The following is a 25,091-nucleotide window of genomic DNA, read 5'->3' on the forward strand; positions in this document are numbered from 1 at the left end:
CCTATATATAAGATATTAAAGCGAAAGTAATTTACTTAAAAATAGGGATTTTCATAACAAAAAATAAGATAATATTTTCACTACAATAGCCATTGTCATTTCTAGCATAACAAGTTTACGAAAAATGGAACAGGATCCTTTCCAGTTCAAAATGAACTGGAGATAGTTTAATTAGTTATATTTGAGAGATATTTTTATCTTTTCACTTTTTGATACGACAAAAATACATTTTCAATATAACCAACTGAATATTTTTTCGTTCATGATCATAATTCAATAAAAAGAGTTTGTTTTAGTTCCAAATTTAATTCGAAGTTTACGTAATAGCTAACGCGACACATATATAGGTATAAATAAAATGAGTATTGACTATATATTTATTTTTTGAAGGAGTAAGAAGAAATAATTAAGAAAAGGGAAATTAGATATAAAATCCTTAGGTAAACGCGCTTTTTTTAAAAACTCCCTGGTTTTTTTTTTTTGAAAATTTAGTCCCTGGGTCACTCGAAACTACTAGAAAACTCCCTACCGTCAATTTTTGTTAACTTCCGTTACTCTAATCAAAACTCACCGTTTTATCTGATTAAAATACTATTTTTTTTTATTAATTTAATTTAAAAAATTCAATCTTAAAAAAAAAAAAAAAAAAAAAAAAAATTTGAAGGGTGGCCAAGAGTGGCGGTACCACCCCTGGCCACCCCCCCCCCCCCCCCAACCCCTACCCCGCAGGCCACCCCAAACCACCCATGGGGTGGCTCGCGAACGCTCGTAACGCTCCTCTCTTCTGCTCTCTCTCTCTGGCTTCTTCTTCTTCTTCTTTCTTCTTCAAGCGCTTGTGAAATGACGAATATGCCCCCCACTCGCACCACTTGCGCCTCTCTTCTTCACGAATTGCAGATAATATGGGATGAAATTGGTGAGAGTGACAGCGAGAGGCAAAATGAAGGAGTTGGTGTTTAAGAGGCAAAATGAACTAGAAGAAATCTACCGAGGGGTTCATATGGATGTAGATAGTGATGTAGCGCGAGAGATTCTCGGGAGCCTCGTAGATTCTGGTAATGTGGATCTGTCTGATCTTCTTTCAAGCATGGATGATCAGATTGCAAAAGCCAAAGAGCAAGCTCTAAGCAGGAAGGATATCTTGGACAAGGTGGAGAAATGGAGATATGCAATTGAGGAGGAGAAGTGGCTTGAAGAATATGAAAGGGATGAAAATCGCTATAGTGCTGGAAGAGGAGAGGAAGCACACAAAAATCTGAAACATGCTGAAAAAGCACGGAACCTGGTCAGCAAAATATCATCTATTTGCGAGAATTTGATTGCAAAAGTAAAAGCTTGGGAGATAGAGAAAGGAATTCCTTTCTTATATGACAAGGTTCCTGTCTTACAAAGCTTGGAAGAATATAGTGTGCTACGACAGGAAAAAGGAAGAGGAAAAGCGAAAATTTCGGGAGCAGAAACGACTGCAAGAACAATTTGCTGCAGAACAAGAAGCCCGCTTCCCCATGCAGGCCACCCCAAACCACCTGGGGGTGGCCGCAAGCCACCCCAGGGGTGGGCGAACCACTCCTGGGGTGGCTTACGGCCACCCCAAACCACCTGGGGGTGGCCGCAAGCCACCCCAGGGGTGGGCGAACCACCCCTGGGGTGGCTTACGGCCACCCCATACGGGGGGGGGGGGGGGGGGGGCGAGTGGGCGGCCAGGGGTGGTGGTGCCACCCTTGGCCACCCTTCAAATTTTTTTTTTTTTTTTTTTTTTTTTTTTTTTTTTTTTTTAAGATTGAATTTTTTAAATTAAATTAATAAAAAAAATAGTATTTTAATCAGATAAAACGGTGAGTTTTGATTAGAGTAACGGAAGTTAACAAAAATTGACGGTAGGGAGTTTTCTAGTAGTTTCGAGTGACCTAGGGACTAAATTTTCAAAAAAAAAAACCCAGGGAGTTTTTAAAAAAAACGCGTTTACCTAAGGATTTTATATCTAATTTCCCTTAAGAAAATAATAAATGTGTGAAAGTAGGGAGGTGGTAAATTTCAATTTCTTTTTAAAAAATTATTAAATAGCAATAACAAATCACTTTCTTCAAAACGGTGCATTTTGAAGTTAATTGATTGATTTGGGATCGTTTGTTCGATCGAACGAGGGACAAAATGGTTCAATTGATACGCGATGACAGTTCGATGATTGAACAAAACAAAACAAAACAATTTAAGTAGGCTTTTTAATTAAGTCAACGGATGAGACATATATATATAAGAATAAATGAGGGATTTAAGCTAACAAATTAAGTAAGTAATTAAGCTCATTTCGTAAGTAGGTAATTAAGTTTTAATTTATTGCATGAAATTGTAAAATGAAAAGTATAAAATTTATTAAAGAATAAAAATATATAATTTTCTCATTCGTTGTGAGCCCAAATTTGCATTCTTATTGATGTTTATGATAATTAATGAGATTATTGTTCCCTGCAGTGGAGTTTAAATACAAAATTATATATGGTTCCTTGTACTTAGTTTTACGAAAAAGATGTTAATATAATTATTTTAATATAAACATGTAATTGTGAACAAAAGAAAAATACGAATTTATACAGACAAGTGGAAGAAGTTATATGTTACCTAAGTAACCTATGATTAACTACCTAAGCACTAAGCACACCACTAAAAAGTTATTTACCACTTTTGATAATTTAAGAAATAAGTAATGTTATTTAGTAGACTCTCATAAAGTATCATACAACTATGATGATTTGGTAGTAAAAATCAACTTTTGAATTAATAAGCGCTTGTAAAAATAAAAGTCAATGGCTGATATTCACTGCCACATCATCATAGTTGTATAATATTCATACGAGAGTCTACCAAATATCAATTATCTTAAGGAATTATTTGTCACAACTTATTGTTCACCTCAAGCTTCGATTTCTATCACTAGCGGGAAGGACCCTCCTTCATTTCATCGCTCTAGGCCCGGTTAGTGTTTTTGCTTTCTTCTTGGTTTGTTGTGTTATGTACTTTAAAAAAAAAAAAAAAAAATTGCAATTTTTCTTTAAAAAATTTCCAAATCCAATGACATTTTAGAGAGGGATTGGGTTTGTAGTTAAAACTACCAAACCAACCAACAAAAACAGACGGAGAAACCAAAGCCCCAACGGCCACTCTCCTCTCTGTCTCTAACTTAGAGCAGAGAGGACCAGAGCCTTTCACACACACGCAAACAAGCAATCAAACGCTCTTTCTCTCTTTCATTCAACGAAAATGGGAAAATTGCTTCAGCAATCGTTTTCGAAGCCCTGTCCAATCCCATTTTCGAAACCACCACACTCCAATTCCCCCCATTACGCTGCTACTACTACTCTCTGTTTCCGCCATCGAATTCGTTGTAAGGCCGTGGATTCATCCAAGATCGACACGAGGCCGCCACATTCACCGTCGGATTCGCCGGGAGCGAAGAAGATCGGCCCCTACACGGGGAGAGACCCGAGCGTGAAGAAGCCCGGGTGGCTTAGGCAGAGAGCGCCGCAAGGGGAGAGGTACGACCAGGTGAAGGAGTCGCTCTCGCGGCTGAGCCTGAACACGGTCTGCGAGGAGGCGCAATGCCCCAACATCGGAGAGTGTTGGAACGGAGGCGGGGATGGTGTTGCCACCGCGACGATCATGCTTCTTGGGGACACTTGCACGCGTGGATGTAGATTTTGTGCCGTCAAAACCAGCAGAAACCCTGCGCCGCCCGATCCCATGGAACCGGAAAACACTGCCAACGCTATTGCAAGTTGGGGGTATGTGTGATGTTTTTATTTCTTGGTTGTAGAGTTATAGGCTGTTTAATTTTATTTTGAAGGAAGTGTGAAGTAAGAATTCTTGTGTGCATTCAGGTATTTGGAACGAGGACTTAACTAATTTTGTTTTTTGTTTTGTTTTTTTTTTTTTTTTTTCTTTTAATATTTGCAGTGTGGACTATATTGTTCTAACAAGTGTAGATCGTGATGATATACCCGATGGAGGAAGTGGGCATTTTGCTCAGACCGTCAAAGCTATGAAGGTGTGTATATCTTTCTGGTTATGGTTTCGAGATGCTTTCTACTTCTTTGTTTTGTTATGCAAATTACTTCAAAAGAGGTTGGAATGAGAGCACAGGTTTGAATCTTGATTGGGTATCATATGACTTCTTTTGCAGAAACTCAAGCCCGAGATCATGGTTGAGTGTTTAACTTCTGATTTCCGGGGCAATTTGAGAGACGTAGAGACTTTGGTACACTCAGGATTGGATGTGTTTGCCCACAACATCGAAACTGTGAAACGGCTCCAGCGAATTGTCAGAGATCCTAGGGCTGGGTGAGTTTCAGTACCTGTCATCTTTCTGCTTAATTTTCTTGAATAGTGTTACAATCCTAGTGTCCCACATGGATTAAGTCTAATTTTGACCATGTGTATATAAGTTCTTGGACACCTTTCCCTTGCAAGCCAGTTTTCAAGGGTAAGTTCTACCCAAAGTTTATACCATTTGGTATAAGAGCTAGTCACCATGTGGAAGGGTTCGAGTCACGGAGGGAGTGACCTATGGGCTAGATTAAAATACTGATAGGTTATGGGTCAGTGTTGATAGAGTGGGCCGCCGTGGACATCGGCTACGGAAGCGTGGTCGTATATTACGATCCTAGTGTCCCACATGGGTTAAGTCAAGATAGCTATTCACTTTTGGTTACTCATTAATGGGTAGAAGTTATTATAAAAGCAACTTTCCCCAATGAGTCATGAATAGATCTTATGGTAGTTAGATATTACATGGGATCAAGATTTGTCAATATTTTATCATTGATGTGTATTACCTTTGAAGTTGCTGTCCTGGTCATGACTCCAGGTAATTCTACCAGTGACCCACCACTTGCTAACCAGATAACAACCATTAAATTTGAAAACTAATCTGCAATTTTTCTACACATTGGAAGAATGATCCTCCAACAAAGATTCATCTTCGTGTTTGGCCCAGAGTTTCTCTCCCTCTTTGTTCTCCCTTCCCTCAAGTATATGAGTCTAACGTGGTCATCTTATGCATAACATGAACTGATAATTTTCTTGTTTCTCAAGATGCTTAGCTTACTCGGTCACATTGTCATTAAAAGTTTATCTATCTTTTCTCCAACCGTTGACTGGGTTTCTGCATTCTAAAATGCGAAGTCCTTTCCAAATTGGCAGAGCAATCTGTTTTTCCACTGGCTTGTATTTGGGTTTCTCATTTTTCCTTCAGGAACGTCAGTTCCATGGAAAGTGGATTTTGATGGGTATGTGAATGCCTTTCCAAATTAGTAGAGCAATATGTTTCTTCCCCTAGCGTGTGCATGGGTTCTGATTTGTCTTCTGGAATGTCAGTGCCACTAGTGTCTTTAGGAATGTCTTCAGGAGAGTGCTGTTCTGCATGCCATATATGCATACTATATGACAAACTTTTTTGTTTCTTTGTTTTTTTCTAGCCTCTTTTCCAAAAATATTCTCCCTATGACAGTTTGCAACTTTCGAGTCTGTTTTCCAAGTTAGATATTTTAGTTTTTGCCTCTTCATTGCGCTCCAAAAGGAATTTGGGAATTAATAACTAGAAGAAGCTAGTGTGATATCTTAAGAAGATTTATAGGGATAAGAAACTTTGGGAAGCGCTAATAGTTGTAAGACAGTCTCGCAAGTTAGTTCTGTTTAACTTAATTTCTCAGCTGTTGTCTTGTGCTTGTGTTGGCGTGCGAGCGTGAGTTTGTTTAGAAACCCTAGATGCACTTTCAACACATTATGCTCTGAATCTTCTGATAATTGATGAGCTAGCAGAGTGCTAATGGCATAACTTGGATGTGCATTTTCAGACAGACCCAGTCTTTTGATTTTAGAATGCATAACTGGACCCAGTTTAGGGGTTGATTTGCAAGGCTCGTTATCTTAACCCATATACAATACTTTTTTTTTTCCTATACGTTTTTCTTTCTATATTCTGAATATATGATTGCTGATTTCATTTATGATTTTTGTATGTCGTTCTTTTATGCAGTTATGAACAGAGCTTGTCAGTTCTAAAACATGCAAAACTCAGCAAGGAGGGCATGATAACAAAAACTTCTATAATGTTAGGTCTTGGAGAATCTGATGATGAGTTGAAAGAAGCCATGGCTGATTTAAGGGCTATAGATGTTGATATTCTGACACTTGGACAGTATTTACAGGTTAGTTGATATGCAATTGTTCATTGGGTAAATTACACCAAACTCCCTTGAGGTTTGAGGGAATGGCAAGGATTTACCTTCATTTTTAGAAATGACACTACCTCCTGATACTGCCATGTGTTTTTTTTCTTCCTGATTTTCCTTTGTCATATAACAATTCTGGTTAATAAACATCATGTATGTAATGAATTGAAATGAGGTTGAAGAAATGGAATGGAGCTAATTGAATGTAGCTCATTCCTCTTCCGTCATTCATTAAATAGAGAAGCCAATTACAGGAATATTCTGCACAACTATAGGGGACAGCTCACTAGGACACCCGACCTTCTTCTAGAAGGCTTGCATATTACCCCATATACTATGAGGAAATTACATATAATTCCTCGAATATTCATATATTCACTATAACACTCCCCCTCAAGCTGAAGCATGTATCTTGAAAAGCCCATCTTGGAACAAATAAATTCTAATCGGCTACAAGAAAGAGACTTTGTGAACACATCAGCAAGTTGATCTCCAGATCTCACAAGGGGTGTAGAGATATCTCCACTCAGTATTGTATCTCGAATGAAATGACAATCAACTTTAATGTTTTTTGTCCTTGCATGGAGCACTGGATTAGTAGCAATTTGCACAACAGCCTGATTATCACAATATAAAGGAATAGGCATAGGAGCTAAAAATTCAATTTTTTGAAGGAAAGGTCGTAACCATGTCAATTCACTAGTTGTATGAGCCATAGCCCTATACTCTGCCTCTGCATTAGATCAAACCACCACTATTCGTTTCTTGATTTTCCAAGTGACAAGGTTACCCAGTAGTAGATGTTCTATCGAAAAGGGATCCTGCCAATCTACACTAGTAAATCCTTCTATTCTGAGATGCCCATTCTTCCTAAATAGAATACTGCGACGTGGGAATTTCTTGTGTATAATATGAATCACAACATCCCAATGTGAAGTTCTAGGTGCTTCCATGAATTGGCTCACATGGTGATAGTGATATAATTCAATTTTCCAACTAGTTGCCTGTATCTGCTTGCATAAATAGTTCATGTAGGACTTAAGGTTGCCTCAGCTTATATTTAACGTAGTAGCTTTATTTGTCTCGTTCTTGATAGAGATATTAACTCGAAAGTGTTTACAATTCTTGCAGCCAACTCCATTACACCTGACTGTCAAAGAGTATGTTACCCCTGAAAAGTTTGCCTTCTGGAAGGAATATGGGGAGTCAATTGGATTTCGTTATGTTGCCAGTGGTCCACTGGTGAGCTCTTGTTATAGTTTGCATTTTATGATGATATTATCCTTGTCCTTTATCTCATTTGAATCGATATTTTTGAGAATACAAATCAGCTACTGAATTGGAATAACAGGATTTGCTCCTCTTTACTAGTCTATCTTGGTTTTAAGGGGAAACTATACGTACTTTTCTCAAAAATACACCCAAATTGATCTCTCCCTCCCCCCCCCAAAAAAAAAACTTTAAAAGGTTGTAATTTGGGGGGGTTAACTGAAACTTTTAAAAGTTTGGAGGACATTATAATTTAGGTGTAAGTTTAAGGGGCAAGTATAATTTCTCCTGGTTTTAATTATTATCTGACCAGTGTTAGGATGGACCATTAGTATTGGAAAATTAGGCAAAGAAGTAAAAATTAAAATGAAAACTCTCCCTTCAATTTAATTTTCTACTGACTAAATGTGAGATAATAATTTGCTAGAGGTTTTCATGTTTTGGATTCAAAAATAGATCCTTACAAGATTTTTCAATGTATTGATTTTGCAGGTCCGATCATCATATAGGGCTGGCGAGCTCTTTGTTCAGACAATGGTTAGAGAAAAGGCTAACAACAGCACAGCTGCCACATCCAATTGATTTTTGGCTATTGTAGACTTTCCAATGGATGGCTGACAAACCGACCACAAATTGATACATGATCAATTTGTTGTAGGGCAAGTGATTGCAAAGGTGGTCCTCATCATTATAGAGTAAATTTTCTAGGTCTGTTGAAAAGTATCTTCCTTTCTTTCTGGATTTCTATGTACTGAAATCCATTTCCTTGTAAAAATTTTCCAAGATATAGTTTTTGGGGGCTTAATTTTTGATCCTCACATTTAGGATTTGCCACTGCTACCTTTATTTACACCATTGATTCCAACATGTGCAGGAAGTTCAAAGAGATTATACAAATCCGAAAAGGAGATATTAGTTGGTTCCATATTATTTATTTGTATGCTATTTTTGTGATTTTATCTGAATTAATGATCCTTGTAATCTAAACGGGTGTAGCTCTCTCTACATGCCAATGCATTTTTCGAGTTGAAATTTAGTTTCCCCAAATTGCCTACGAAAGTTGAGAAAAAAGAAAGAAATTTTATGCACTTGGGAAAGAGACAGTGCACTAAGTGGTTATGAATATTTTATAATTTTTGTATCTAAATAATTAAATTACTACCATGATATTGTAAGATTAATTCTACATTTATAAAACCAATTAGGAAGTTAGTAAAATGAGATTATTCATTGCTTATCTCTTTAAATAAATAAAGGGAAAATTTATTATTCCAATTCCACTCTTTGTCAAATCACTTTTGGAATTCTTCTATCTTCTATCTTCAAGCATCACTCTATTATTAAATTTTTTAGAAAATTGCAAAATCAATCTCGTGGTTTATCTTATTTGCAATAAGCTTCATATGGTATCAAACAGTTCGTAAAACTTTTATCCCCCAAAGGTAACGTGACTTTTAAAATTAGCATTGGATCATAATCAAATAGTAATCATCAATCATAAATTCAATAGTAATTTTAAAAAACATATCATTTGAAGATAATAGATGAATAAAAGTCGTACTTATAACATTACTTGGTATTAATATAAGTCAAGTTTTTAAACGAAATTTGATAACAATGAGTAATTTGTTATTTATAAATATCTTAGGAAATCTCTCGTAACATTTTTATATTACAAGAAGCTTATTGTAAATTAAGTAAACTAACATGATTAATTTTGTATTTTTCTCTACATTTTTTGATAGAATGCCACGTCATATTTAATAATATTGTGAGTGTTAAATATCGTACCATAAAATAAAAAATAAAAAATAAAATAAAAACAAAGGAGGGTCTGCGGTGAGAGAGGGAGGTGACCCCCTATTTGCCCGTATCTTACCCCTCAGCCGACTCAGGGAGTCAGCAGCCCCTTTTCTCTGTGTAGAAAGTAGTAGTTCAGTGGATCATCGTAATCGTCTCTCTCTGTTCAGAATGGGAAGCGCCCCGGCACAAATTCCGACGAGCTTCGGGCATGAGCTGAGGGCTTGCCTTCGTTGCCGCCTCGTCAAAACCTACGACCAGGTGAACACCCTTGGGCTTAAAGATGGACTCCCAGATTGCGATAGGGTTTTTCTTCTTCCAGTCCAGTGATTAACATACATATGTGCTTCTTTTCTCTTCCTTTTGACAATAATTACGCAGTTTAGGGAATCGGGGTGCGAGAACTGTCCTTTCTTTAAGATGGATGAGGATCATGAACGTGTCGTTGATTGCACCACCCCCAATTTCACTGGGTACGCTTCTTTCTTTGCTATTATACTGCTATTGTTGTTCTTGTTGTTCTTAAAGAACGCCAAAGCCTTTGCCCAAGTCATTCCAAGACAACCCCATTTGCCTTACTTCACTTGAATTAATTGGAAATTTCTGAAAACTGGAAAACATGTATTACTACGACTTTCAACAAAAGTTGTCATTTTTAATTTTATTTGTGCGCACTTTTCTTAGCAAGAAAATGGTGTGACCAATTTAGTGCGTCTAATAGCATTCTAGATTAGATAATGCTTTGGTGTGATACCGCACCATGATTATTTATTTTGGTGCTGAAATTTCCTTGCCTGCTGTTGCTTATTTTAATCTTTTCCTTTCATTGTGGCCCTTGCAGGATAATTTCAGTCATGGATCCAAGTAGAAGTTGGTCTGCTCGGTGGTTGCGAATTGGTATGTTGAACACCTTTTCACACACATTTTTTCCGTCTGCTCCCTTCTTATTTTCCCTCTCTTTTTGGCTTTCAGAATTTTGCACTTATTGAAATTTGCAAACACTTCTTATACGTAGCAAGCAAGAGGAATTTCTATATAGGCTGCTTTTCCAAAATGAACAAATAGATGGAATGTAGTTGTTGCAATATTGACTTATTTTTACAATGAGGGAGCTCTTATTACTTCAAATTCAGAAGGTCTTGTAGGTCTAGGGTAATGGATTATTATTGGCTTTTCAAGATTATTGAAGCTTGCAAGTAATAGCCTTTCTACTTAGAACAGACAATTTTCAAACTATACTGAGATCATTAAGGGCTATTATTATTTATCCAAAAAAAAAAAAAAAAGCACAGAGAGAAGAGTGAGGAATCTGTTGATCACCTTTTTGCTTCATTGTGAGGTTGCTAACGCCTTATGAGATTCTCTTTTTAGTCTATTTGGGTTAGACTGGTTCATGCGAAGTCGAGTGGCTATGTTGGTATGTGGTGCAATCTAAGTATTGTGCAGTGTGAGCTTGATGGTTTGTGAGGATGCTTCAGGGGTGTTGGACTTTGGCTAAGAATTGGCTGGTATATCATTTCTGACCAGCTTTATCTCATAGTTGGGGATGGTAGGAGACATTTTTCTAGCAGAAATTAATGTGGGAAACCTTTTGAACTATTCAAGTCAATTTATTGAGGGGTTACTTTAGTTGTGAGAGTTTTTGCAGTGTTTTGAATTGTCGGGAATTGTATTTGCAAAGTGCTCTTGTCAAGCACCTTCATATGGTTTGAGGTTTTTCTTAGACATTATTGTTACTTCTTAAAAAAAAAAAGTAGAACCATCTTGCTTTGAGGATTCAACACTTAAAACCTTGTCTTGTGTTCAAAGATCTAGGAGGAGATAGACTAGATGCTTAGTATACCTAGACATAAAATCCAAGCTTCCTCCCATGTGTGCTAGAGCTTCAAAGTTCATCTGGCATGAATAGTTGGTTTTGTTCTTTGTACATATTAGCTTTACGTGCTTTCTTGCAGATTGTCCCCACTCATTAGTAAATCTATGGCACATGAAGGGGGACCCGGGAGTTTTACCTTCACCAGTACTCTTAGAAGTCATTGGGAATTGTCTGCTATTGCTGTAGCATAAGCGTATACTTGAAATAAATACTAGCCACTTAAAAACATGGGCAGCACCATTTTCAATATTGTTCAACATTGCATTTCATGTTATATAGTAAATTTTCTAAAGTAATTGCTTCAAATAAATGCAATTTGAAGCATTAGTTGGTGGTCAGATGGTTGTAATATTTGAGCCTAGTTTGCTTGTGGTCTGATATTTTTGATACTCTCCCTCTTAATTTGGAAATTGGGTTTTAGTAAGCTTTTCTTGCACATAATTTTCAGAAATTTGGAACAGTTAGAATGGAGATTGTGAGTGCTTACCTTTAGGTTTGATTCTTGAGCGCCCTTAGGCTTTTATTATCTGCTAATAGTGATGTTTCCTCAAGAATCGAAATGTTATTCTACTTGTTTGAACATTTTCATATACTTGTGTTTAGATCTTTTATGTCTTTTAGCCTTTAGGTTCATATGCAATTTTGCTTTCGAAAACCTAAGTTTGTGAGATTTGGTCATTGGTAATTTAGAGTTCAATTTCCCCTTTTTTGCAGGAAAATTTGCCCCTGGTTGTTACACTCTTGCAGTCTCAGAGGCTCTTCCAGAGGACTTGCAGGTTTGTGTTTTTATGCATGTATAATTCAAGTTTTATGTAATTGTTGGACAAACTTATGTTAGTTTGCGAAAGAGTTTCTCTCTTTTTTCAAATAAATACAAAAAGTGGTCAATTTTATTGTTGAATCTTGCATGCTAATCATACAAACTACATCTATCCACGCAGTTCGCTTTAATGATCTCTTTTGCTTTTAATATTATATGAGAATTGACAATTATGTCCTGAAAATGTGCCGTAGGATTTTCTTGCCCATCTTGTGGTTAGCAACATTGGTGTGTTGTTAATGGTGAGGTGATGCAACAAGCCTGTCATATAGTTTTCACAAGACTAAGGAAGTATATTTGGGGATCTGTTTTTAACATTTCAATGGAATATCAACGTTGCTATTGTACGAATGTTGAAGCTAGAATATTCCTGGTGACTGGCCAAAATTGTACCCCCTAGGTGTCAGGAAGCCTAGTGCCATTGATAGTGGACGCATGGTTGCACATATGTTCTTATTTGTTGAACTGAGGTTTATACTTGATTTTCTGTGGTTGCCCGGTGTCCAATGCTAATCCAACCTGTATACTATATGGTTTTAGAAGTAAAACCCTGATCTTGCTAATGTCAAAATTCACAGTGAAATTTTGACAATTTGTGTAGTTTTCCTGTATTTTTGTGTCACAGCCAATCACTACCACTTGTCCTTTCTATACAGGCTCCAGATTTTCAACATTAATCCAATCTGAAAATATATAATGGGTTGGATTAGGGGTTGAACAAATTTGACTGGTTCTGGTTGTGTTTGTGGATTAGGTTGAATTTGGCCATCCTAAAGGCTAAATGTAGCATGTGTTACTGAATGGGCAGCTCCAGTATTTCTGTTAAAATTTCAGTGAACATGCATTTGAAAACCAGATATTGCCATTTAGATAAACTGAGCTTGTTGATATTGTGAAACTAATTACTGTCAGAACTACCATGCTTGCTTGCTTGTACCATAATATTTATCTGTTTTGTTCGGTTTTAATTTGACCTTTTAACTATGACTCTTTTCAATTGATCATTTTATTGTACCTTTTTGCAGAATTTATGCCAGGATGAGCATGTGCAGTATGTGCCACCAAAACGTGTATGAGTGTTGTTGAAAGTTTTTGAAGTTTAAACATTTTGATGTAATCAAATACTTGTTCTGAGACTCATTGGTCTTCTAAAATGAGCACCCAGTTGGTACTTGAAGGGTTATGCTGCATCCTTTGCTACAAATGTGATGAGAGTTAATCGTCTTTCCTTTTTTTTTAGATGAAAATATAAGGGGAATAGGCAGAATATGTCAATGTGATTACATGAAAGGTTTGAGAATGCATGACATGTTTAGGTTCTTATTTAAGGATAGAAAAAGAGGAAAAATGGGATTGTTGGGGGGGGGGGGGGGGGTGGGTGGGGGCCTGGGGAGTGTTAAGTTCATTGTGAGAACCTCGTTGGTGTGGTATCATGTGTTGCTGTTTCTTTTCCTTGGATCAAATTTTTTATTTAATTTCGACATGTGAAAGGCAGCAATTTAACCAGTTCTGTGTAGGGAAACTTCTGAGGGTGCGGTGCACGAGATCGGGGTTTACTCTATAGGGGTGGGTCCGAAGGGCCTTGCCTTGGAGAGGTTTCCTGACATAAAAAAAATAAAAAAATTTAAAAAATTCAATTTTGGACTTAAGATTTGGGAGTAAGGTATTTTTTTAGGAGTAATTATATAATGAACCTCAGGCTTTGACTTTAAATATAAATTAAATGTTAACATTTTAATTACATAAGTCTTTACATCATAGGCTCATAGTTTTAACATTATTGTAAATGGGTTCCATAATGAGTATTTGTTATTAAAAATAACTGAGTTCCATAATGGTACTTAAGACTATTTGGTAATTAAAAAATTCTTCATGTAAATGCCGAGCGGTATTTTTTAGTGCAAGAAGTTACAAAATGATGACATTTTTATTGTATTTACCTATATGGGTTTTTAATCAATTTTTGTTTCACCCTTTTTCTAAATTTTGCTCCTATGAATCAATATTCTGACTCCACTGTTGTACCTTATGGCAGGATAGTGTATTAATCTACGTACATGACTAAACTAAATCACCTGTTTCATGGATTAGGTTATAATTCTCTCAATTTCAAGTGAAATAAAAATGATTTATTTTACGATCAAAATTTTACTTTGTAGTATCTAACGGTTTACATGGTATTGTGTCGTTTTAAAATTTTAAAATGATGTGGTAACATATTTTTCACGTGCAACATATATACTATTAGACACTCCACAAATCCTACAAGAGTTGATAGGTATTATAATGTGAGCTCAATAAAATAACGAAAGGTATTTTTTGAGAAAGGATAGCCTTAAAACTTTCCATATTGGATTTGTGCAGATTAATTTGTCATTCTATTTCTATGCATGCATTTTGGTCCCTGCAGTACATCAGCAGGACTTGGCCTTTTCAGCTACGCGTAGTGCAATTCCCTTCTCTAGTCGAATATTGCATTCATCGAAAGGACTTTAAAATCTCATTTATAATCAACGTTTTCCCTTCCCCCGTAATATAATTCCTTGAGAACTCCAAATGTTTGTTGTTCCTTCCAATGGGTTTCCTGAGAAGCTCACCATTGGTCATAGTTTAATTTTTTTTTTTAATTTCTGAGTGCTACTGGCTGCTGCCATAGCCAAGTTCTCCAATGGAGGATGCAAATGTCTGTCTTACGCTTTCAGGTTTTTCTTCGTAATATAATTCCTTGAGAACTCCAAGTGTTTGTTGCTCCTAGCTTCCAATGGGTTTCCTGGGAAGCTCACCATTGCTCATATTTTCACTTTTTCTGTGTGTTACTGCTGCCATAGCCACTTGCTCCAATGGAAAATGCAAGGTCCATCTCACGCTTTATCCCATGATTTTGTTTAGTTATTTATGTGTTTTCAGTATGATGATACTTTTGATATCAGCCACTAGATCAATGCTCATCGGATGGTTGTGCGACTGGGCTCTACTGTTTCTCTTGTCCTAAAAGATTTGAGGGTTCAAGATGTGTAAGATCAACCATTACAGACCAATTCAAGCTTCTGGTATTTATATCTCTCTCTCTCTCTCTCTCTCTCTCTCTCTCTCTCTCTCATTGAACCCTTTGGAAATCCAAATCCATTATTGAATAGAAATGTATTGCATGCACCACTGATCAATATCTTAAGGAGATCATTACACTAATCTTTGACAACTTTTATCAAAATCAGGGGAAAAAATGAACTGGGAAACCTCCATTATTGACTTGATTTCAATGATTAAGCAGTAATTGTTGAATTGGGATGAATATGCATATTGGAACAGTTTGCCCCACAATAGGCCAGCATTTTGGAACATTCGAAAGATGAATTTCATTCCAGAAATATGATTATCACATACTTGTCTTTTTGCCTAACAAGCTCTATAATTAATTTGCAGCAGAATAATTCCTTACCTTTCAACAAATATGCATATTTGACAACCCTCAATTCTTTTTCCATTACTGGAGAGCCATCCCATGCCGGGGTTCCTCGTCATACCTTTTCAAATCAAGACGACACTATCACGCAACAGCTAAATGTAAGACCATCCTTTGTAGATTGTTCTCACAAATTGCCTGTTTGATTCATCAAAACAAAAAAAAAACACTGGTACCTGTCAATTTGCAGAATGGAGTTCGAGCCTTAATGTTGGACACATACGACTTCATGGGAGACATCTGGTTGTGTCATTCGTTTAAAGGCAAATGTCATGCATTCACTGCATTTGTAAGTATTTCTTATATTCTACCACAATATAACATCAAGAATTTTTTTTGAACTGTGCTGACAGAAAACTTAACAGAAACTCAATATCTCTAGCTTACTATAAAAGAGAAAATGGTTGATAAATGTTTTATTGAACCAATTTTACTCTTTTTTTTTTTTTTTTTGTTCTGTATCAGAGACCTGCTGTAGACACTTTAAAGGAAGTAGAAATGTTCCTACGGGCAAATCCATCAGAAATTATAACACTAATATTAGAAGACCATGTAGAGTCCCCAAATGGGTTAATGAACGTTTTCAGTACTTCTGAATTGACAAAGTATTGGTTTCCAGTGTCAAATATGCCACAAGATGGTCAAGATTGGCCTCTAGTCAAAGATATGGTAGCCAAAAATCATAGGCTCATCGTCTTCACCTCCAAGAAACACAAGCAAGAAAGTGAAGGGATAGCTTACCAATGGAACTACATGGTCGAAAATCAGCGTGAGTATAGCTAGCACATGTTATGGAAAGAACAGAACAATTATATTATGCTCTCTTTTTTTAGTGCTTTCTATATATTCAAATGGGAGAAAAGGGGAAATTAAGGAAAATGATTTATGTTCTTAAGCACTTCTTTGTTTAAGATTCGCAGATGGGTTTGGGGGATTGCATCAAGATAGCTGCCTTAACCGTGGGGAGTCAGCATCACTCAATGACAAAACCAAGTCTTTGGTTCTGGTAAATTACTTTCCGTCAATTCCAATCAAGGAAATCACATGCAAAGATAATTCTCTAGACCTCCTTAATAAGCTTCAAACATGTTATATTGCGGCTGGTAACCGATGGGCTAACTTTGTCGCTGTTGACTTCTACAAGGTAAAGCTGTCTTTCCATTGCAGATGTTTTCCTAGGACCATGAGTTTTCCTTATTGCTTGTCATGATGTTTACTGTTATTGTTGTCATTATTGATGCAGAGGAGTGATGGAGGAGGAGCATTTCTAGCCGTGGACAGATTGAATGGGAGGTTATTGTGTGGGTGTGATGATGTGCCTGCCTGCATGGTAAGACGTCTTTTACTTTGGTTAGTTAGAAAACAAACTCTTAGGGTACGTTTGGTACATGGGATAACTATTTCATTACAAAATAAAATAGTTTTCTATTGAAAATAGAATAGCCTTAGAATAATCATTCTCATGGTCAATGGAAATCGTTATTTCAAGTGTTAAGAGTATATGCTAAAGATTCTATCATTATCATATATGTACTTTAACATCAAAGCTATTCTATTTTATATTCTTCCATTCATAATAAAAGTTATTCATCTTTTTTTTTTTTCTAATGGAATAGCTATTTCGTGTACCAAACGTAACCTTATTAGGAAAAATAGAAAGAAGAAACTTTCCTATAAGTTGTTGCGTACATTATAAACTTTTGAGCTGAATAGAGACAAAGATGTCCATGCATAACAACACAAGCTATTTGCTAGGGTTTATGATGCAGCTCAATATATATATAACGATCAGTTTAACCACCAATCTATACCATTAGGCCAGACAGTTGAACACGATTTTTTTTTCTTTTTCTATGAATTATCACATATGAATATGATCTTTAAGCTGGGAAAAGATCATATTAGTATGTGATATGAATATAATTTTTTTTTTTCGTCTTAGGATTGAGTGGAAACCCTTAATTCCGTATGTTTTGGTTGCAGCCAGGATCGTCAGCAAGGTGCACTCCATAGGAAACCAACACAAAATTTGGAACAGGCAGTTCCAAGTAATAATGCTTGAAATCTAAATTGCGGTGTTTCACATTGTTCAATCATGATAGCCTATATTCCCATGTTAAAAAACACAGACACTCTTGCTCCAACAAGATTACTTCGACGACATATGAAATTCAATTAACATCTTGCAACCAATTGTTTCAAATTTACGTGTTAATAAGGTTTGGCGTATGTTAGAATCTATATTGGGTTTGATTTGTTTTCCTTAGTAGAGTATTTACCACAGTTTTCCTGATTAAAAATACCCTCCAAAACATATTTAATGGAGGAAAAAGAGAGGGAAAATGGGATTGCTTGGGGTTTGGGGATTCTACAATACACCTCAGGCTTTGACTTTAAATATAAATTAAATGCTAACATTTTAATTACATAAGTGTTGACCTTATAGTTGTAAGAGTGTGTTTGAGATTGCGATTTCGTAAGAATAATTTGTGTTTGAGCTGACAATTTCTTACACAATCCGTGAATCCGATACGAACTTAACACAAAATCAAAGAGTTATGATGAGGAGCTTGAACTGTTTAATTAAATGGGTTGGCTTAGGGTTGATCTATATAGTATTATACTCATCTATCGATATGACTTGAACCCGACAAACAACATAATAACGGATAATTTTTTATACGACGGGCGAACCTGACACGAACCCAATATAAAATTAAAGGGTTAAGGTTGATGGGTTTAACCCGTTTAGTTAAATGGATCATGTTAAGTTTGATATATACAATCTTATATCTATGTTTCAATATAACTTAAACCCAATACGTAAACATGAATTACTAATATAACACAAGTAAAATATAATATAAACAACAAAATGAATCCTCCGGGTTTCATCTGATCCGTAGTTGTGACTTCCAATTAAATAGTGACAGCCCATGCAGGCCCAGCCTGAAGAAATAGTAACCTCTCCTTGTCACCAACCGAGTACTTCAACAGAGCAATCATAAGAGCACAAGTTGCTTAAGCCCAACGAAACTCGGCTCTAACGCAGAGGCTAAAAAAAAGTGGATTTGGCTCCGGAAAATACCTGAGACGTAGTTGACCGGACACCCACCAAAGATGCCGACTCTCACGAAGCTCTATACAATGCAAGAAGCCTCGGAACACAACACCAAAGATGACTGCTGGGTCGTCATCGATGGCAAGGTACGCTTCTACATAGGCCTTTCCTCGTATGTGCCTTTTGTTTTCTTTTTCTGTGTTTTTAACTTTTTTATTTGTTGGGTTTTACTCTCTGCTGTATATCGTCGATGGATGAGCTTGTGGGTTTTAGATGTCTTCGAAGCTATTAGATCATGTTCATGTGCTACCTTTTTTTCTTTTTCTTCTTTTGTCATTTTTTTTGAATCTGTGCTTTGTGGGTGTATGATAATTTTCTTCTTATTCAGTTTTAATCCTTGAGTGCTACTCGTTGTATAAGTTTGTGACCATTGTGTTTGAAGTTCAAATTCTAATGGGTTTTGTCTAGGTGTGGTAGGATTGCATGAGCCTGGTGTTGATTGATTTGATGCTTTGTTCTGGAGGTTCAAGGTTTTTTAAGGCCATTGCCTGCTTTGTAACTTCCCCGTGAAATCGATGCAATAGCATGACGGCTTTGACAATCAAAAATGCACTGCATCATTTATTTCTCTACTTTTATTCTATGTATAAATTTCTTAAAAATAAATTTATATTGCTCACAAACACATGTACATATGTTTGTTTGATTATCTTTATAAAATATCGTTAGGTTTACTCGAGCAATATAAGGAGGGAGGAGGTAGCTTAGTTGGGAAATGTGGCCTCTTATGTTTCGTTTGTTCGGGTTAGCTGGGTTATGCCAAGAATGGTGGTTGAACTATTGGCACGTTAGAAGGGACTTCAGATAGACATTGTATTGGTGAAATTCGGAAGTCAAATTCCTTTGTTTATGGTATGGTGTGTTGGAGAGAAAGGAATGTGCACACTTTTGAGAGGTTTTAGTTGCCATTAGTGAAGGTGAAGCTTTTGTTCCTGTGGACAGCAGCTAGCAGTTCATTCTCTTTTTTCAAACATATTAGAGCTCTTTGATCTTTTGAACTTTAGGTGTTAGTTTCTGCTTTTGGGTGTCTCTCTTGTAGTTGTATGCATCCACATATTAGGGTTGCACCTCTTTTTGGAAATTTTTATTAAGATTTGTTACTTTTAGAAAATGGGGGCAAGAAGCTTAATCCTGTCATCTTATTTTCGATCTATCAAATGTTTGCTTCAAGCCTTTGCCCCTGCATGTATCAAGAATAAATGTAAATTATATTTTCACTACTTTTCCAGGGTATTTTGATAGCATTATTATATATCTTGTTTCTGGGATTGCAAATATGTCAGGCTTGGGCTAAGTTTGAATTTTCTGAAGTTGAATTTGACGTGACATAGTGGGAAGTTGGGGTAATGCATGTTATTTGAATATATATCTAAATTTTGAGTATGGTGTAAATCACTTGCAGAAACTACTTTTGTTACATTATGTCATACTTACACAATAATATAAGTGACCCAAGGGCCATCTTAGCTCGCTGATTCTTGTTATGCTTTATTCAGTAACATTTCACCCTGTCATACACCCTTCCTGGAGTAACGAGCAAGGACTGGAAGTCTTTATGAGCTTGGTCATCACTTTTGTTGGCACTATATTCATATTTGTTCTGCAAGTGGTTTTTTTGGGATGAGCTCAGAGTTTCAGTATTGTAGCTATGTTAAAATTTCTAGGTATTTGGATATCCTCATCTGGACTCTCTTGACCTTCTTATCTATCTCTTGGCAGAGAAGAAGCTTTGTTTTCTTTGGAAGTACTGATATCTTTCCACTTGCAAAAAAAATCTTTAAGCCTCTCAAAGAACTTTATGAGCATAACTTCTCAAATTGGTATTTCTAGGCTCCTTATGCCAGTGCAGGATCTCACTTGGAGGGGAATATGTATGGCCTCCAGAACCCCACATCTTGGGAACAAACAAATACATGCACATTCTCTCTTGCTGTGGTTGCTTTACTCTCTCCCACATCCTGGTTATGCTGTCTTTTTGTAAATTCTAAACCAAGTTTTCTTCCTAGAACAAGGACCCACAATCCTGGTCATGTGTTATTCTTCTAGTCTGGCTTTTTATTCTTTTCCTTTTATATTAAGCATGCAACTTCCCTCCTGGGGCTGCACTTTTTATTTTATTTCCTCTGCTGTCAACAGCGAATAAACCAACTGGTGGATGATAATTTGCCTTCACTTCATGGCTGTTTGAGTTTGGGTCACCTAAGTAAAAGATATCACTCATCTGAAAGACTGAAAGTTTTGAATGGTCATTCAGTGCATGTATATCAGTATCTTGCTTTGTTTACTCTCTCTCTCTCTCTCTCTCTCTCTCTCTTTATAATGCAGAGTGTCTTTTGTCATTCCCAGGTATACGATATGTCATCTTATTTGGATGAGCATCCTGGTGGAGATGATGTAGTACTTGTTGCAACTGGTATTTTTCTTCTTTTTCCTAGTGGATGATTTATGATATAGTTGGACAGGATCATGATGTATTCAAATTAAAAAATCTACCATCAACATTACTGATGGAATTCTTGATATGTCTTCTTGCTTTAATTTCTTTGAAGGGAGAGATGCCACAGATGATTTTGAAGATGCTGGGCATAGCGAAAGTGCAAAGGAGCTCATGCAGACCCTTTGCATTGGTGAGCTTGACACGTCTTCCTCAGCTATCCCAGAACTTGAAATTTCTTCCAAGAAGCAAACAGATTATGCCCAGAAGCTCATGGATTTTACAAAGCAATATTGGGTTGTTCCTGTAGCCGTTGTTGGTGTCTCTGTGGTAGTTGGCTTCCTGTACTTGCGAAAGAAGTAATGCAATACAGATTTTTCTTATTGGCTGCTGAAAGAAACTGCTGTCACAAATTTTGAATAATTAGAAGGACAGCAATTAAGAGAAACTGGCCAATTGTTCGGCACCATTTTTCTAAAGTTTCAAATATTGGAAGCAAAACTTTCAAAATATGATTGTTACATTGGCATATGGATGATCAAAGTGCCGTCTTTTTTTTTTTTTTTTTTTTTGGTTCTGTTATAGCAGGTAGTGTGGTTTGCCTTTTTCAAGCCTTGTAGCAGTTACCATCTTCAACTAGATGTATGACATTTCCCATTCTTCAGTGGAATAACAGAATCATGAATGCAGTAAGTGCTTAAAGGTGGTGGGAAACATGCTGTTTAACTTTGGTAAAAAATAAAAATGATTTCATTTGTGGACTAACAAGGGTCCATCATTTCAATGGCATCTGAGATAAGTTATTATTAGGTTCAGTTAAGTTATGTTGGTGTTGGTTATGGATGTTGTGTTCTATATGTGTTGACCACTTTGTGTTTGGACATATTTTGGAATTGGCAATTGCTATGGTGGTTTACTTTTGTCTTTCGAACTTCATCCTTCAAATTGTCTTTAAAACCGTTAGGGGTTAGGAAAAAGTACACTTACAAGTAAATCAAATACCATTAAAACCAATTAACAGCAACTTCAAAAACAGAATTACTATGGTTCACAAAGCTTTGTAGAAGGTCCATATGTCACAGCATCTTTACAAATAACAAAAATACTAACTTTTACATACAAAAAAAGGGCGAATTCTCATTTACAGACTTACAGTAGCATCATACGTTCAAGATTGTCATCACTCACAAAAGCAGTACCAAAAAAAAAAAAATCCATGAACATGCTACTATTTAGAGATAATTCTTCCTCGTTACAAGTTATTGATCTCCCCAATCTCTATTGGTGTACAATACTGAACAAATTCTCCATTTTTTGCCTTGTACTTCCAAACTTCAATTTCAAGCATTCAATCTTTCTTGCCTCTCCTGTAAATCTCTCATTACCTTTTAACCATGCTCACACATTAGCAAGATCAACCCAAGAAAAAACCACAAGCCCCAATATGCAAAACCCAAAGGGACCAATAATTGCATTTTCATTTTTCATCTTCCTACATTTAAATTACCAAAATAAAACAAATTACCATAAATTACTTGTCTCATAATTCTCATAGCTCAAAACCCTCCTATCGAAACTTTGGAGCTATAAATGCCCAAGTGCACATAGTTTCTGGGGGACAGAAATTTCCTGAAAATATTTTTCAACCTATTTAAAATAGTGCTATGTATCTATAAACATTTAAAAGACACATTAAATTATTAACGTTATTAATAGCAGTTTTTTAATTTAGATTAAATTTAATGTGCCTTTTAAATGCTTATAGACATATGACACTATTTTAAATGAGTTGAAGGATATTTCTTCTAAACTGGTTTAGAGGAAATTTCTGTCTGTTTCTCACCCTTTTTTTTTTTTTTTTTTATTTCATATAAGGGGTAGGATTTAGGAACATTGATCAGTTTAGTCCTGGACAACAATTATAGTGAATGGCGCAACAAGCAGTGCAGAAGAACACGCTGTACGTGGGAGGGCTGGCGGAGGAGGTGAACGAGGCGATACTCCACGCGGCGTTCATACCCTTCGGGGACATTAAGGACGTCAAGACGCCGCTGGACCAGGCCACCCAGAAGCACCGCTCCTTCGGCTTCGTCACCTTCCTCGAGAAAGAGGACGCCTCCACCGCCATGGACAACATGGATGGCGCCGAGCTCTACGGCCGCGTCCTCACCGTCAACTACGCCCTCCCCGAGCGCATCAAGGGTGGCGAGCAAGGCTGGGCCGCCCACCCCAGTACGTTCCTTTCCCTTCCTTCCCTTTCTTTCTTTCCACATTTATCTGCTGCTAAACTAATTCAATGTATAATACTCTCTTTATTAGTTTCCTAATTGGGTATTTTGTGTTTTGAATTCATAACTTTGGGGTCTAGGGTTTTTGTTTAGGATTTAGTGTGTATATAGGGCTCTGCTCTGGTATCGCCTATTGGCTTAATAGCTGGTGTTGCTTATGCTTATTATCTACAGCTCAAAGATCTACAACTTATCATTGAGAATTGAACCATTACTACTAACCAGTACGGGAAATATGATGATTAATTTTTTTTTTTTTTTTTTTTTAAGTAAATGTTAGACCATAAAAAATTCTATTATGTCAATTAAGAAACTCTTATAGCTTATGTTAACAAAATGGTAAACCACGAAACTTCCTTTGATTATGCCCTATACAAGTATGATGGACAGCAACAAAATGGCATCACAATGCTGATTCAATGGATTCAAGGGGGTTTCTGTGTTACATTAACTCTGTTTATTCCTCAATTGGATTCCCCAATCTTCGTATGTAGGCTCAGATTAAACCTGTCAGATGTTGAAGGATTGCTTCCAGAACTCCTAGATAAGAATTATAGAAACTTTCTGATGAAGCTTTAATCAATTCAAAAAAATGTGCGTGTTACAATCTTGATGTGGTAAGCCATTGTGGTTAGAGTTGGAGTCTTTTTATCTTAATGATGCAAAACAGAATAAAATTGAAATGAAATCGGAAGCGTGAAGATAAAGATAGTTTTGAGTCTTGTTTCTGAAATGACTGAATAACCTGTCTAAGATGCAGGCAGATCGCGTATGAATAAAAACTTAGTTATTACTTAGAAGCGCTTTTTCATCCTTTGAAAATCATGAGCGTTTCTAATGAAAGTATTACTTGGACGTACAGATTTCTTATGCTTGAAGTCAGATTTTAATGGAATGGAAAACTTGATATGGATATGTTGGGTTTCTTCTAGGATACTTCAGTGAGATCTTTATTCTTTATGATGTGGGATGATATGGGCTATTATTTGAGTCCTTCAATTTTTTTGTATTTACCACTGCACGAATCAGGTTCTGAATAGAGTTTATAGTTTTAATATGTTATCATGGCTAAAAGCCCACCGAACAATTTAGTGCTTGTTGTATTGATTCTGTATTTTCTTTATCTTTTAGTTTGGGCGGATGCGGACACATGGTTTGAAAGGCAGCAGCAAGAAGAAGAAATGCAGCGTATTCAGGCGGAGAACCGGGCTGCAATGGAGGCTGCAGAGGAGTTGCATCGAAAAAAAATGGCCCAAGAGCGAGAAGGGGAAAAGGAAGATGAAACAGTGATCAAGGATGATCCCATGGCAAGGGCTGAAGCGGAGGTTTTGGAACAGAATAGTTAGTTCTTAGCTACCAAAATGAGCACTTGATGAGCTTCGCTCATCATTCTTACCGATCGTTTTTATCAAATCTCTAATATGCCACAACTCTTGTGTAAATGAATACTAGTATTCCTGTAGATGGGGATTTGCTTCCTCTATATGACTGGTAGGGGGTCAAGCTCATCTGATAATAGAAGTACCTCTGTAAGGACTCCATCTCAACATCAATTCGCATTTGATGGCTATTTTACTTGAACATTTTCATTAATGCCTCCCGCTTGTAGCTCGAAGTCAAGCAGAAAGTAGAAAGAAAGCCCGAGGTGCTGACCCGCAGCGAGGCAGGCCCGTCTATCCCGATCAGGATGATCTTGAATTAAGATTTGCTTGTTTTTGCTTGAATTAAGACTTGAATGAAGCAGAAACCCGGGGGAAATCTTGATTTGCTTTGTGATCTTTTGATTTTGATAA

General features: G+C 36.6%; 5 protein-coding genes and 1 pseudogene across 10 annotated transcripts; all 6 read left to right on the plus strand.

Annotated features, from left to right (window-relative positions):
• Positions 1-940: 940 nt before the first annotated feature.
• Positions 941-2,482, plus strand: LOC148586614 (65-kDa microtubule-associated protein 5 pseudogene; annotated as a pseudogene).
• Positions 2,483-3,114: 632 nt separating this feature from the next.
• On the plus strand, positions 3,115-8,469 carry LOC132177834 (Radical SAM superfamily protein). Of its 3 annotated transcripts, none has more exons than XR_009439800.2 (7): positions 3,115-3,779; positions 3,952-4,042; positions 4,178-4,335; positions 6,032-6,203; positions 7,359-7,469; positions 7,989-8,191; positions 8,371-8,469. XR_009439800.2 is itself a non-coding variant. In XM_059590303.2 (6 exons), the coding sequence occupies exons 1-6, from the start codon at positions 3,259-3,261 to the stop codon at positions 8,076-8,078; spliced, it is 1,143 nt and encodes a 380-aa protein (XP_059446286.1). In that variant the 5' UTR covers positions 3,115-3,258; the 3' UTR covers positions 8,079-8,469. The 3 variants fall into 3 exon arrangements, 1 of the variants encoding a protein (XP_059446286.1); XR_009439801.2 differs by having other exon boundaries at positions 7,989-8,171; XM_059590303.2 differs by having other exon boundaries at positions 7,989-8,469.
• An 860-nt stretch (positions 8,470-9,329) lies between these two features.
• Positions 9,330-13,216, plus strand: LOC132178770 (transcription elongation factor SPT4 homolog 2). The gene is made up of 5 exons (XM_059591317.2): positions 9,330-9,557; positions 9,678-9,769; positions 10,138-10,193; positions 11,887-11,948; positions 13,018-13,216. Exons 1-5 carry the CDS (start codon positions 9,468-9,470, stop codon positions 13,066-13,068), a joined length of 351 nt encoding a protein of 116 aa, XP_059447300.1. The 5' UTR covers positions 9,330-9,467; the 3' UTR covers positions 13,069-13,216.
• A 191-nt stretch (positions 13,217-13,407) lies between these two features.
• Positions 13,408-17,658, plus strand: LOC132179016 (PI-PLC X domain-containing protein At5g67130). 4 transcript variants are annotated; one of them, XM_059591624.2, is made up of 8 exons: positions 13,408-14,846; positions 14,923-15,042; positions 15,416-15,556; positions 15,646-15,744; positions 15,921-16,224; positions 16,376-16,599; positions 16,699-16,785; positions 17,439-17,658. In XM_059591624.2, the coding sequence occupies exons 1-8, from the start codon at positions 14,754-14,756 to the stop codon at positions 17,466-17,468; spliced, it is 1,098 nt and encodes a 365-aa protein (XP_059447607.2). In that variant the 5' UTR covers positions 13,408-14,753; the 3' UTR covers positions 17,469-17,658. The 4 variants fall into 4 exon arrangements, with proteins under 4 accessions (XP_059447607.2, XP_088371858.1, XP_059447609.2 ...); XM_088515732.1 differs by lacking the exon at positions 17,439-17,658 and having other exon boundaries at positions 16,699-16,950; XM_059591626.2 differs by lacking the exon at positions 17,439-17,658 and having other exon boundaries at positions 16,376-16,461; positions 16,699-16,950.
• Positions 17,659-18,338: 680 nt separating this feature from the next.
• On the plus strand, positions 18,339-21,699 carry LOC132178916 (cytochrome b5). The gene is made up of 3 exons (XM_059591500.2): positions 18,339-18,662; positions 20,923-20,989; positions 21,126-21,699. The coding sequence occupies exons 1-3, from the start codon at positions 18,576-18,578 to the stop codon at positions 21,371-21,373; spliced, it is 402 nt and encodes a 133-aa protein (XP_059447483.2). The 5' UTR covers positions 18,339-18,575; the 3' UTR covers positions 21,374-21,699.
• Positions 21,700-22,896: 1,197 nt separating this feature from the next.
• LOC132179094 (uncharacterized) lies at positions 22,897-25,091 on the plus strand. The gene is made up of 2 exons (XM_059591732.2): positions 22,897-23,242; positions 24,430-25,091. The coding sequence occupies exons 1-2, from the start codon at positions 22,939-22,941 to the stop codon at positions 24,642-24,644; spliced, it is 519 nt and encodes a 172-aa protein (XP_059447715.1). The 5' UTR covers positions 22,897-22,938; the 3' UTR covers positions 24,645-25,091.

Source organism: Corylus avellana, chromosome 4, assembly GCF_965113065.1.
Source record: "Corylus avellana chromosome 4, dhCorAvel1.hap1.2, whole genome shotgun sequence".
Classification (NCBI taxonomy): Eukaryota; Viridiplantae; Streptophyta; class Magnoliopsida; order Fagales; family Betulaceae; genus Corylus; species Corylus avellana.

Coding starts and splice junctions, on each gene's coding strand:
- LOC132177834 (XM_059590303.2), top strand. CDS start 3,259: ATGGGAAAATTGCTTCAGCAATCGTTTTCGAAGCCCTGTCCAATCCCA. Junction 3,780..3,951: donor AACGCTATTGCAAGTTGGGG/GTATGTGTGATG, acceptor TAATATTTGCAG/TGTGGACTATATTGTTCTAA. Junction 4,336..6,031: donor GTCAGAGATCCTAGGGCTGG/GTGAGTTTCAGT, acceptor TCTTTTATGCAG/TTATGAACAGAGCTTGTCAG.
- LOC132179094 (XM_059591732.2), top strand. CDS start 22,939: ATGGCGCAACAAGCAGTGCAGAAGAACACGCTGTACGTGGGAGGGCTG. Junction 23,243..24,429: donor AGGCTGGGCCGCCCACCCCA/GTACGTTCCTTT, acceptor TTTATCTTTTAG/TTTGGGCGGATGCGGACACA.
- LOC132178770 (XM_059591317.2), top strand. CDS start 9,468: ATGGGAAGCGCCCCGGCACAAATTCCGACGAGCTTCGGGCATGAGCTG. Junction 9,558..9,677: donor TCGTCAAAACCTACGACCAG/GTGAACACCCTT, acceptor ATAATTACGCAG/TTTAGGGAATCGGGGTGCGA. Junction 11,949..13,017: donor CTCTTCCAGAGGACTTGCAG/GTTTGTGTTTTT, acceptor ACCTTTTTGCAG/AATTTATGCCAGGATGAGCA.
- LOC132178916 (XM_059591500.2), top strand. CDS start 18,576: ATGCCGACTCTCACGAAGCTCTATACAATGCAAGAAGCCTCGGAACAC. Junction 18,663..20,922: donor GGGTCGTCATCGATGGCAAG/GTACGCTTCTAC, acceptor TGTCATTCCCAG/GTATACGATATGTCATCTTA. Junction 20,990..21,125: donor TGTAGTACTTGTTGCAACTG/GTATTTTTCTTC, acceptor ATTTCTTTGAAG/GGAGAGATGCCACAGATGAT.
- LOC132179016 (XM_088515732.1), top strand. CDS start 14,754: ATGGGTTTCCTGGGAAGCTCACCATTGCTCATATTTTCACTTTTTCTG. Junction 15,745..15,920: donor GTCATGCATTCACTGCATTT/GTAAGTATTTCT, acceptor GTTCTGTATCAG/AGACCTGCTGTAGACACTTT. Junction 16,600..16,698: donor TCGCTGTTGACTTCTACAAG/GTAAAGCTGTCT, acceptor TTATTGATGCAG/AGGAGTGATGGAGGAGGAGC.